This window comes from Python bivittatus, unplaced genomic scaffold (assembly GCF_059951505.1).
Source record: "Python bivittatus isolate LINGU-HERP-01145 unplaced genomic scaffold, Pbiv_v1 ctg000120_np1212, whole genome shotgun sequence".
In the NCBI taxonomy this organism is placed as follows: domain Eukaryota; kingdom Metazoa; phylum Chordata; class Lepidosauria; order Squamata; family Pythonidae; genus Python; species Python bivittatus.
In genome coordinates this window covers 3,247,449-3,260,582 of record NW_028277037.1, presented here as the reverse complement: position 1 = coordinate 3,260,582, position 13,134 = coordinate 3,247,449, and the positions used below count along the sequence as shown (strand labels likewise).

The window sequence follows — 13,134 nt, the reverse complement described above, 5'->3', positions numbered from 1 at the left end:
AAGGTGCAGCTTATGAAATATTACTGTACACCTTTTTCTAAAATGTGTTAGTTGGAAAAGGTGGTACAAGACTCCTTCTGCAATCAACTGTAACAATAATATTAATGATAAAGTAATAAAATTAAGTAAAACAACTCTTTTAAGAAAATAGAATATTTAAAACAACTTTTAAAAAATGTAGAATACTGTAGATGACACATTTATAAACCCCAGTGAATTCCCACCCATTAAGGAAGGTTATGGCAAGATCTGCTTTCATTTAGCATTTCTCCCCATACAAGTGAATGGAAGCCATTTCTCTTCTATGTAAGAACATTTACAGGTATGTGCTGGAATACCACTTCAGTGAAACTTAGACTTCTGTTGGTGATGCTAGCTATGAAAATAAGTCTGTAACTCTGGTTCTTCATCTAAATTCTAGTGGTCAGCACCATGTGGTTGATCTGCAACCACCATCATTCTTCACTCTGGCCTTGCTGGCTGGGCTGATAGAAGCTGGAGTTGAACAACTTCTGGAGAACAACCCATTGTCCTTCCAATCTCTAAACTGTAACAGAAAGTAGATAACTTTTAGACTTCAGAAAGAGGCATTTAGGTATGACCAGAACTACTTTTAAAAATGAGGTAGTCCATTCAGGCATTTGGATCTATGCTCACCACTGCTAGCTTTCCTCAAGTCAGTGAAGCTTGCCAAACCTCAACTGCAGTGGCGCAAGGAAATCTTAGTATAATTTAAACGATCTACAGTTCAGGCAATGGGATTAATCCCGTGAGCCAAGCATAGCATGTAACAGCTGGGTTCACACATCAGGCTACATCAAAATCAGATGTGACTTTGCTGATCGCCGAATACGTGACTTATTCAACAAACCATCAGGTGAGAACCTTGTCCAGGTAGTTTTCTTTAGCTAGAAAATATTCTTACACTGAAAACCATAAAAAAGGGAACTACAGTTTGGATTTCACAGGTTTCACTGCATCATACCAGAACTATTTCAGACTTTAAAACTTGTTACTGCTTTTACAATTATATATTTATCATTGTTAAATTTAGGCCACACTCATGATACCTAGAATCGCTGTCATCAGTCTCTTCAGTTGAATTTTAAGTAGGAAATACCATATAACTGAAATATACTGCCTCCCCCAAAGCACAGCTTACTTTTATTTTAATGGGGTTATACAGCATTTTGTATTCCCACTGAAACTACTGCAATTTCCAACTCAAGCAGGCGAAATGAGCAGCTTAAATTGGGGCAAACATAGGCAAACTTAGTTATGGTTTAAACAGCAGCCTTCCACTACAGTACTTGGATGCGATGTTGGAGTTCACGATCCCATTATTCTCCCTAGAGGCATTCACTGGAGAGTCAAAAAAGTCAAGATGGTTACCGTGAATGTATGATCAAACTCCTGCCTCTTTTTAACACATGTTGCATCTTATTGCCATAGCTACCATCTTGACTTTTTTGACCCCCCCCATAATAAGCAACTAAAAAGCATAAGGTTGGGGTTAGGAGACAGTTCTTCTATAGCAATGTGTCTCCTGTAACTACATAGCCTTGTTCTGAATCTTCCAGGGATATTTCACCTCAAGTATAATGTAACCCCTCCAAGAAAGAAATAGAAAATAATTTTGTATGCCAGGTATTCCCAAAATCCCTTGGCTTAAAACTTTTAGAATAAGAATTTGCTAATTCCAGTTTCTCGCCAGTCCTCATTTTTCCTGCTTTACACCCACACTTTTATATGCAGTTTTGTTTACTGAACTGCACTGCAAAATTCAGATAAATGTGAATGCTAAAGAACAGCTGCATCATACATTGATTTAAGAAGATGAATTCTTATCAAGATGCAAGTGGAATGAAACTCTTCCCTATCCTTACAGATCATTGTTAATTAACACTCATAATCTCCTCTGGGGGAGATGGGCGGGATATAAATTTAATAAATAAATAAATAAATAAGACACCATCATGGATACTTTATCCAGGCATCCAGAACAATGAGTGTCAAAGAGACATTCTTAGTATTCCCCCACATTAGTGAATCTCCCTGTCCCTGGATTAATTTATGAGCCTGATCATTTTTGCAACTGGAAGGCTATGCAAACATTCCCCCCACCGACCTTGGCTAGTTCCTATGCAACTATAATTAACTACAATATTGCACCCACCCCTTTGAAGGCAGGTCAACCGTTGGCGGTATTAATTTTTTTAAAACAAGGAATCATAAGGAAATCTACAAGATTCAGTGCTACAAAGAGTGCAGAAGAGATCATTCATGACTCTGGCCACGAGACTGACAGGCAAGATCAACAAGCAAGACAGAATTCCTTCATTCATGACATTTCACAGGAGATCCATTTGACATGCTGACAAGGTAGAGCCAGCATTAATTGCTGATGCTTCCAAGGGGTGGCGCTACTGCAGCTTGTAATGTTCCAGAGAACCTGTTATCTATTTTAAACCAAAATGCCATCCCCAGCCATTATATGTCAGATCATTCACAAGAATGGACATATGCAAAATAAAAAATGGCCAGTTCAAGTTGGTTCATGATGCACATCAAAATGTTAACAGGTGCTGTTTATTTATTTACTATATCAAACATTTACCAGTCATGGACTGTTTTAAGTAATGTGGGTATTTCGTTTAAAGCTGTAGCGATGTGTGGTAAACTCCATATAATTTATGAGTCAGTAATGAGAAGGTTATTGCCTCTTATTTTTCTGAGATACAATAGTTCAGGGCCTGTGCACTGTGTATCTGTCCAATGACAGCCAGCAGGAAGGGCCTGTGATACTGTTGTTATGATTCAAGGAGAAAGGACAGGCCTACTGCTAAGGAAATGCTTATTAATGCATAATTATAAGAGAAATAAATTGTCATATGTGCCAATTAGAGGTGGCAGAACAGAATGTCAGATCAATCTGGCCCATATTAAAGTGTAATTTTAAAACTGCTTAGCATTCACTTGTCTTAAATTTCAGAAGGAATTTTCACCCAGATTATGACCACCGAACATTTGCAGAAGATTTAGAAACAAGATAAAATGCAATATTGACATAAAGTATTTCAATTTGATCATTAACATTTTCTTATGAGAATTTACTACTAAGGCCTTGCCAGATGGTAACTTAAGGCATCACATATTAATCACAGCAATCTCTATCTGGTTTCCAAAATCTACCTTTACCTATATTACTTAACTTAAAGTTGTGAAAGGGAAAAAAAAGTTCAGAAATAAATCAATCCTGCTTTCCTTCCCTGAAAATTTCCAGTGTCATTTCTAGCTTGTTAACACCCAACAACTAGCGACTGTGTTATTATAAACCCAGCCTTAGACTCAAAAAGCAGAAAGCCAATATTTAAGACGATTATCGATTCCTGCCAATAATATATATTTTTTTCTTTTTGGTCTGGTAGATCCTGTTAAGAGTTTTCCAACCCATGAAATATTTCCAACCAACGAACCCCGGCCTATTAAGTGTAAATAACAGGAATCACAACAACAATCATCGTAATCGTGGTCACGGCATTACACCCGCAATTACCTGCCCTGAACTTATCATGCAGGGCACATACGCAGTTCCTGGAGGTATTTGTTTCAAGGCTGAGCCCTTCCCAGCCATGTTCTAAAGTCAAATTAAACAGAGTTCCAACCCCCGAACAAGAACACCTGTTATACAACACAGAGCAAGAAGGCGGCGAGAGGAGGCATTTCGAGAGGTTTCGTGCCGGGTAAATATCTACATTTCCCTTCTGGAAAGCGCACCCCCCTCCGCCACCAAGGGCCAAGTTGCACGGCAGCCGCTCCCCGGTCCACCGCCACGAGTAATCCGCTGGTTTGGGTCGGCGCTTTCCATTTCGGGGCCGACCCGTGCCAACCACCGAGGGCAGAGACGGGGGGCATCCGGATCTCCGGAGGGCGCGGGGATCTGGGCTCGGATCCTTGCAGGAAAGAGCCCGGCTCCCCGCCTCCCCACGCTGCCCGTTTCCGACGGGGGCTTTTTCGCTGCCTCGGCCAGGCAGGAGAAGGCAACTTTAGGGCTCCCCATCTCTCCGGGGGGATGGAGAGGGAAGCGCCGCCGCCTCCAGGATTCACCCACTTCGGCAATTTGGGGGCGGGCAGCCCAGGGAGGGGCCCCGCTTTCGGGGCCCCCGCCCTGGCCCGCGGCGCCCCGAGGGCCCGGCGCTCCCAGCCCCGCGCGGACTCACCTGGATGGATCAGTTTGAAGCTCTGAGATTTCCTGCTCCGCTTCCTCTCCGTAAACTCCATGGCGCGGCGCGGAGGAAGGAGGAAGAAAGGAAGGAGAAATCACAGCGGACGAGGGAGGGAGCCAGCAGGGCTGGGTGCCGCCGCCGCCGCCGCGCGAGGCAGAGCGGGCTCCGGGGCTTTCATCGGCCCCGGCGCGCAACGGGCCGAGGCGCGCCGGCGATGCCGCTCCCGCGCGCCCCGGCGGCAACTTGGCTCCGGACTTTTCCCCCGCCTCGCCTCGGCGCCCGCCTTCCCCGCCGCTGCATCCAGCCCAAACTTTGCCCGGGGCGCTGCAGCACCCCCGCGCCCCGCTCCCGGCCTCGGCGGCCCCGGGCGGAGGAGGGAAGCGCCGGCTGCCGGCCGCGGTCGCCCAGCCCGTGCGCGCCCGGAGAGGAGAGGCGAGGCTGGCTGGTTGGCTGGCTGCGCAGGGCGCCGCAATGGCTCGCGGGTGGCCCTGCCGGAGCGGCGCCTGGGCTCCCGGTGCCACCTGCTGGGGGAAGCCGGCCTGCCAGGCACCACAGCGCACCCCGTGGCGGCTCCGGAGCCCGCCGGCCAGCGCGCGGGCAGGCCGCCACTTCCAGGCCGCCGGGAGGGCGCGCCGGCGGCGGAGAGCCCCGCGGGAGCGGCCGGGCAGAGCCGCGGGCATGCCCTGGAAGGCCGGGCGGGCAAGGGGCTCCGGTGAGGGAAGCGCAGCGCAGCGCAGGGCGCGCCTCTTGCGCCCTCGCAGCGCCGGGCTCTCCTTCCCGGGGGACCCTGGAGAGGCCGCGGCCTCGGCCCGCCTTGGCCGGCCGGGGCCCCTTCGCACGTGTCTGCCCTGGCGAGGAAAGGGAGCCCGGCGAGTCCCGGGCGCGTCTCTGCCTGGGCGGATGGCGAAGTTGCGTGGGGCCACGCGAGAGAGCCAAGCCCGGGGAGAAGTGGCCCGGGGGGTGCAGCTGGGGGGCCAAGGGGGTGGGGAAGCGCCCGCCCCCCAAGTGCCAGCGAGCCCTTTCCTGGGCGACCCGGAGCCCTCCCGCGGGGCCTCGAAACGAAGGAAGAGTCTTCCATGCCCACTTGGCCAATTTTGATTCACCCTAAGAAAAGGGTAGATTTTAGTGGGTTTTTCTGCCCCCCCTTTTTTTAATGTGCGTACACGTATAAAGAGTCCAAAGGACATGATCTTCAACGTGCCCGTGAAACAGCCCTTGCAAAACAGTCCACTCATTATAGCCCCAAGGATGCGGAAGACAGAAGAGTTTTTGGTACTCTTGAGAAAGGACTTGGGAGGGGGAGTCCACCAGTGGGGGGAGCAAAGAAATCAAGGAGGTGCTCGTGCCCACGTGATTGAAGCCCCACCCTTTTTTACACGTGTCTCAGCACTCTGAAAAAGCGGCCGGGCTTCAATCGTGCAGGCAGTTCTTGACTTTTTTGACCCCATTTCATGGACGCCCTTGTTGGAAGTGCTTTTCCAGCATTGTTGAAGTTCGCTTCTCCACCTGACTTTAATTCATTAGATCAGTGTTTCTCAACCTTAGCAACTTTAAGACGGGTGGACTTCAACTCCCAGAATTCCCCAGCCAGCGTAATCAAGATACACAAGATGGAGAGAAAAGGAAAGTCCACACAAACTCACCTTTAATAAAAATCAAAACTGGGTCATCTATATTCAAGTCACATTTTTTGAAGGGCACTGGAAATTTCCTGTTCTTTTTTTCTGCCCTTAGGAAAGGATCTGGGACCTGAAATACATTGGATGGACCCTCTCTCTCTCTCTCTCTCTCCTTCCTTCCTTCTTTCTTTCTCCCTCTCTATCTCTCCCTCTCCCTCTCCTTCCTTCCTTCCTCCCTCCCCCGCGCACGCACGCAAGCACAGAAAAAGGGGGGAAATGATTCAAGAAGATAGTATAATCAAAACTACTCATGCACATCTCTGTGCCATGTTATCAATTACATTATAAATATTTGAGTCAATTTAGTTAAATAGGAAAAAGAAATGAAGCATATACGTATAGCCCAAATTTTTAATCTGTTCTCCAATCAACAGTTCTCTGTAGAAATGGAATAACTGCATATTTTCCACATTTGCAAAAATAATAGTAATCTCACAATTTGAATGATAAAATAATGCCTCTCTTGTCCTCCTATAACTTGTTAAACAATTTGTATATACAAAACAATGCGGGCATTTACAAAACCTGGTAAGTCAGAATAAAGTGTGTATGAGAAACAACTATCCAAAAAGGAGCCATTATAGCACTAAACCCACATTAGATCAGTGTTTTTCAAACTTGGCAACTTCAAGGTGTGTGGACTTCAACTCCCAGAATTCCCCAGCCAGCATGTCCACACATCTTAAAGTCGCCAAGTGTGAAAAATACTCCATTAGATGATCCAGTTGCGTTTTGAGTACTGCCCCTCCAAGAATTAGATGAAGCTACCACTTTCTTCCTAAAAAGACATTGTGAGGATGACCTCATTATCTGATTCCCTGAATGTGAAGCGCATTGTCAGAAACATTCTGTGTAAACTAGTTACACCAGTGTTCCTCAACCTTGGCAACTTTAAGATATGTGGACTTCAACTCCCAGAATTCCCCAGCCAGCATGGCTGGCTGGGGAATTCTGGGAGTTGAAGTCCACATATCTTAAAGTTGCCAAGGTTGAGGAGCACTGAGTTACACCATATAGTAGTGCTGGAAGAGATTTGAAGTCCCCCATGCATAGAATCCTTCCCCATCAATGAAATACTTGTATCCCTGCTTGGTAGATAATGAAGCTCCATGCGTGAGAAGTGTATTCAAATATTTCACCTGGGGTGAAACACATTTGTACATTGTTTTAAAACCAGTACGACCGATGGCAGGGAAAGATTAAATGGGTGCCCATTTTAAGATTTAGTGTTTCAGTGAAAACATGATCATAAAATAAAGATGTACACATTAGAGCAACCACTAAGATTAAATTGGGTAACGAGCATAATTAGCTTCAGCACAATGAGATTTAAAAGATCAAAAGTAATAATACATCAAAGTCAACTAAATTAGTAATGACCTACGGGAAGTTGAATGCTACACTGCACCAGAAGCCAGATGTTATATTCTTACCATATAACCTTCAATTTATTCATTTTTTTTTCATTGTGTGGTTGCTGCAAATTTGCCAATTCCTTCTAGACAATAATTTTATTGCACCATCACCCATTCTAAAATAGGCCAACCACCATTTGTTCATTAGTCTGTCTAGGAAATTAAGGAGAATGAGATCAGATCACTTTATACACATAGATTTTGATTGATATCTTCCTGGGATCCTAAAAAAAACCTTAGGAAGTATATCCTCTATAGACACCACTGAATTTCTTCTTAAAGAAGAAATTTCTTCTTAAATTTCTTCTTAAAACATGTCTAGTGTTGTGCTGAAGAGGACACAAACTTCACTTGATTAACCAAAAGATGGGTTAGAAAAGCAGACTAATAAATTTGCTGTGAATCTATTTGAAATTCCTCATTAATGTCATACAGAATTTATTATTTCTACCATCATGTTCCTTTTTGCCACATATAGGTTTCATAGTCACTCACAAAATCCATCTAACCATTCATATAATCAATGATAATACACTAACAAGTCAAACACTGTTTTTAAAACGTATGATTAATTAACTAGAATTAAATTGTATTAAAGCTCCTCAACAATCAGGTTCAATCTTTCTCTACCCACATATCCCTTTGCCTACTTTTTATAAGTTAATCTGGTTTAGGGATGAATTACCCACTAGAGCAGGGTTTCTCAACGCTGGCAACTTTAACACGTGTGGACTTCAATTCCCAGAATTCCCCAGCCAGCTGGGGAATTCTGGGAATTGAAGTCTGCCCGTCTGCAAGTTGCCAAGGTTGAGAAACACTGAACTAATCAATGGCTGGCAAATTGTTTTAAAGGAATGTCTTCTCTTTACTGTCTCCAACAGGGAGTCTACACCTAAGCGGATGTGAATGATTTTATCTGCCCTGCTTAGCAAACCTGTCACAGCAAGCTATCAAACAGACTGGCATAATTGATTACTGACCTTATTCCGCAAATAGATCCCTTGTCAGGATTTTATTGTTAATGTTCTTCCAACTATTAGAACAGCCATCTTTGAAATCTAACCTACAAAAAGGGCTTATGCAAAACAAAACAAAATCATAGAAATAACTCTCTAGAACATGTTACTTAAAATGACACTGAAAAGAGAGGAGGAGTCTGAATTCTTTCCAGCTGCTGCTCCTGCTGATTTTATACCTCTCTTTTCTGTTTATATATGTGCCCAAAGTGGCTTATGATGATAAAATACAAGATAGAAAACACAACGGTAAAATCAGCATTATTGAAATCAATATCATTGAAAGCTCAGCGAGAAGATGGATTTCTGCCATTTTCCTAAATTCTGAAAGACTCAGCAGCCACACAGAAGAAGACTCTCTCACAGATGTTTAAAGAGTGCCGTCATACGCCTCTTAGTCATCTTTTTTAAAGGCTAAATGGGGTATCCACAGGGTATGGTAAAAAATAAAAAAATCAAGATGGTAGCCACAATGGTGCAATTAAAGCAGTGTTTCTCAAACTTGGCAACTTTAAGATGTGTGGACTTCAACTCCCAGAATTCTGCACCAAAAGTAGTTGGGCCTTTGGTGAAAATTATTACTTATTTTAAAAAATTAAGAGTCAGCCTATTTAGCTTCCAGGTCAACTTACCATAAAAAATGCAAATCAAGCCCATATTGCAACATAGTCCTTGCTTAATGATCACAATTGGGACTGGCAATTCCATCGCTAAGTGACACGGTCATTAAGCGAGACATCACGTGACCATGATGGGCTTATGACCTCACTTCTGCCATGGTTGTTAAGGGAATCACCTGCAATCATTAAGCGAAACATCATGTGACCACGACTTGTGATTTTACTGCCAGTTTCTCCATTGACTTTGCTTGTCGGAAACCAGCTGTGAAGTGCGCAAATGGCAATCATGTGACCACGGGACACTATGTTTGTAAGCATGAGAACCAGTTGTAAAGTTACTTTTTTAGCACCGTCATAATGTCGAAGGGTCACTAAATAGGGTAGTCATTAAGTGAGGACTACCTGTAATGAAAATGTCACATGTTTAAAACAAAATATTAATTGATTCCAAGCAATGGAAAGCTAAGTGACCACATCAGGAAATCTAAAAATTACATAAAGACAAGAATAGCAGACGAAAGTAAAAGAAGGTTGCTAAATAATTACAAAGCAGGCACCAGGCAGACTTCTTTGAGGCGGGCATTTCTTGCCTCCCGGGCTAATACTGGGCATGTAATCATCTACAAAACCTCAATATTTAAATATGGGTGGATGTTCTCAGGGTTTTTGTAGGAAGGCAAGTAAAGAGGGTTCCAGGAAGAACTTTATATCGATTAATATCCCAGCTGGATGCATCTGCTGAAGGGGACTGGGACTCAAAAAACTTACGTGGTAACAACATTTGTTCTTTAAGGTGTTTGGGGATGTCCATGAGGGGATTGAAAAAGTCAAGGTGGTGGCTGCAACTGTGTGATTGAAGCCCCACGCCTTCCCAATGCATGCTAGAAAGGGAGGGGTTTTGACTGTGTGGCCATGGCCACCATCTTGACTGTTTTGACCCCCCTGCCATACACCCTCGAAGGTGCCGCAGGATTCTGCCGCATTTGCAGCAAAAGAGTGAGTTCTCTGTCTCTGAAAGCTGATGCGGTATCTTGAGTCCTATCGTTTTTATTAACTTTGAACACGTTTAAAACCTTTATTTTGATCTCACCAACCAGCACAATCTCTAAAGCCTCCATTGGCACCACTTTCGATCAGTGCCTGAGCTTACTGGAAATTAACTGAAAGGATTAATTTTATTTCCTTTGGGGTGGGGGGTGGGGGGAGTTTTGCAGTCCGCAAGGGTCTCCTTTGTAGCTTTGTGGTCGTTGTGGCCAAATGGCAGGAAATGAAACAGCTTTGTTTTCGTCGTTCCGTTCTCCTGGAGAATAGCCTTCTGCAGTGTTGTCCAAACTTGGCCACTTTAAAATGAGTGGACTTCAACTCCCAGAATTCCCCAGCCAGCATGCTGGCTGGGGAATTCTGGGAGTTGAAGTCCACTCATCTTAAAGTGGCCAAGTTTGGACAACACTGCTCTACAGCATCTGGCCTCGAAGCATCTGGCTTTGCAGCTACCATTCTTTCCCTTCTCCATGAGTTTTATGCGAAAAACAAGAAAGACCAGGAACCCTTCCAGAGGTGAAGGCGTGACAGCTAGCATTTAGTGCCCAGCCTAAAATTATGCTGTTACTCATTTTCTCGTCCCTCCCAGATTTGTCCAGAAATATTCCTTTGCAGCTACCATCTTACTTTCCTGGAAAGAGAACAGTAAAGGAAGAAAAAAAAAGATGCAAAGCTAGGTAATGCTGTTGTACAGACCAACTTCTCGCCTGTTCCCTTTCTGCAACATTTTTATTAGGGAAGATATATTTAAAAAGATGCATCCCCTCTTAATTTCCTTCTGATTATTTTTGCAAATGGACTTTAGAGTGATTTTTGTTCCTTCGGGAGAATTCTCCGGGAAATTTGGCAAGGAATTGGGCTGTTCTGAAAAGCCCAGGGGTGCTGTAGAACTGCTTAATTCCTAAGCTGCAAAAGTTATGAAGAAGCAATCTCCGATTTTCTCAACAGCGGTTGCAAGCACATTTATATTTTACCCTTTCTCTAAGATTACAACATAATTTCCTTCTTTCCATAGTCTACCCTTTCCAATCATCAAACCCATAAATCACAAGTCCATTTTTTTTCTTTTTTCTTTTTAGCAAAAAGTCCATAAGGGGTGTAGAACTGCTTAATTCCTCTCATCCTGGTGTTAGCTCTTGGTAGTTACCCCTGCCAACACTTAGGGTATGTTTCAGGGGGCATCTCATGTAGTGTCTTTTCGCTAACCCCAGTCTGTGAGAGAGGAGGGGTCTCACAAAAGGTGCTGCCTGGCAAATAAAAAGTAAAAATTGAAAGAAAAAAAAATGAAATCGCTGTTATTCAATTTCCTAGCCCTGTAGAGTAAAGGCATGGGGCCAAAGGTTCCAGCTCTTCCTTCTTCCATGGGGAGATAAATCAACCTTGCAAGAAATAAACAAAATCAACATTTATTTTAATTTTCTGGCTAAACAAACTGGATGGGTGTGATTTTACTTTTCCTTTGATCCATCCTTCTAAATCTTTCTATTGAGCGATTCCTCAACAATTCCAATCAGCTTTTCATTGTTGTATTTCTGTCTGCTGAAAACCCCACTGTCTCCAATCTTTCAGGAACTTCTCTGAAGACGTTGCTTATGAAATCCTGTACATTACAGCAGGTATCTGTTCCATCAAATGTACTGAATGATTAAACACATGATCTAAGTTTTGCATACTTTCCCAAATTTGGATCAAAAAGGCTTGGATTCGTATTTATACACTGTCAGGTCAGCCTCAATCTAGCCTAACTTCACAAGGATATTGTGTTTTATAGCCTACTTACATTGTTCTGAGCTCTGTGGGGAAAGGATAGGCTATAAAACTGTGATGGAATGCAATGAAAGCAATAAAGCAGCAGGTTCTCAGGAAGGAGGGACAGCATTCTGGGATGGAAAGCGGGGAGACAAGAGGCAACACAGTCCAGAGCAGGTGCGTGGGAAGAAGAGACTTAAGATAGCCACTCCCTAGAATCTCCCAGGTATATCCACTAGGGTAGCGTAGTACAGATTGAGTCTGGCAAGATTCTGTCCATATGGTGTAAGCAGTAAAAGAACTGATCTTGGCTGGACTGTTTCCCTGTTGTTCTTCAGCTGGGCCAGGCGTCAGTCTTGCCAGACTCAACCTGTACTACTCTAACCAAGTGGATATACCCTGGGAGATTCTAGGGAGTTGCTATCCTAAAACTCTTCCTCTTCTCATCAGCTGCTGCATTTTTTGAGGACTTGAATGATCAGTTTGGCCGCTGCTCTGAAAGGAAGCTCCAATCATGCTTTAAACTGGAGGAATCTAAAATTAATGACAGAGTTTTAAAAGAAAAAGAAAATGAAAATGAACTGTCCAGAAAGGACTTCAGCCTAGATGCATATCAGATAGGCACTTCCAGATAGACAGATAGACAGATAGATAGATAGATAGATAGATAGATAGATAGATAGATAGATAGATAGAAAATGTGTGTGTTTGTGTGTGTGTATTTCTGTAGTTTGATGTCACCAAAGTAAACAAAACTCATACAATTCTGACATCATCCACCCTACCAGATACCACACGGTTAGTCCTAATTTTCTTAGCCTAATCTTTGCTAATCTTAAAATTAATCATTAACAGACCTAATGATGTCTGTATTCCCCATGGGTAAACCTTGGTCATTGTCAATCCTAGTCTTTTTTTTTTTTTAGGTTTTTAAATGCAGTCCCTGAAATGAACACACCAGGCAAACCACTATTCTGAGCTTCTTTTGGAGGAAATAAAACCCAAACTTTTTAAAGCAACTGCCTGCCTTTTGAAAACCTATACTTTCTGTGGTGTTTTAAATGCAGTTCCTTAAATGAACATAGCAACCATGTCCTATTTTGGGTGTTTTTTGAAGGATGCAAAACCCTAATGAACATTTTGTAAAAGCCTTTGCAGGAAAGAAGAACTTTTTAAAATCACCATTTGCTTTTTGAAAATGAATCCCCCCTGCTTTTTTTTTTTTTTACAAGGTTTAATTGCTGACCGTATAAATGAACGCTGATTCAAACAGCAAGAGAAAGGAACAATTTTTATTAATGTATTTATAATTTATAAGGCTGCCCAACTTAACACTGAATAGGGGCAGTGTCCAAATTAAAAATAGGTACAGTTGTTAAAAACAAAAC

General features: G+C 43.3%; 1 protein-coding gene and 1 long non-coding RNA gene across 4 annotated transcripts in view; one reads left to right on the top strand and one right to left on the bottom strand.

Moving 5' to 3' along the window:
* The window catches only part of BEND7 (BEN domain containing 7), a 59,725-nt gene extending 54,977 nt beyond the window's left edge, over positions 1 to 4,748 (bottom strand). Inside the window, exon 1 of one of the 3 annotated variants that reach the window (XM_088134843.1) lies at positions 4,221 to 4,748. In XM_088134843.1, the coding sequence (XP_087990969.1) occupies positions 4,221 to 4,281 (61 nt within the window). In that variant the 5' untranslated portion in view covers positions 4,282 to 4,748. The remainder of the gene's footprint in view (positions 1 to 4,220) is intronic. The other 2 variants (XM_088134841.1, XM_088134840.1) reach the window with 2 other exon arrangements.
* On the top strand, positions 3,475 to 12,919 carry LOC112540835 (uncharacterized). Its single transcript, XR_003084891.2, has 4 exons — positions 3,475 to 3,743; positions 10,587 to 10,674; positions 11,567 to 11,613; positions 12,673 to 12,919. It is a non-coding gene; the product is annotated as an uncharacterized LOC112540835 (long non-coding RNA).
* Positions 12,920 to 13,134: the final 215 nt, after the last annotated feature.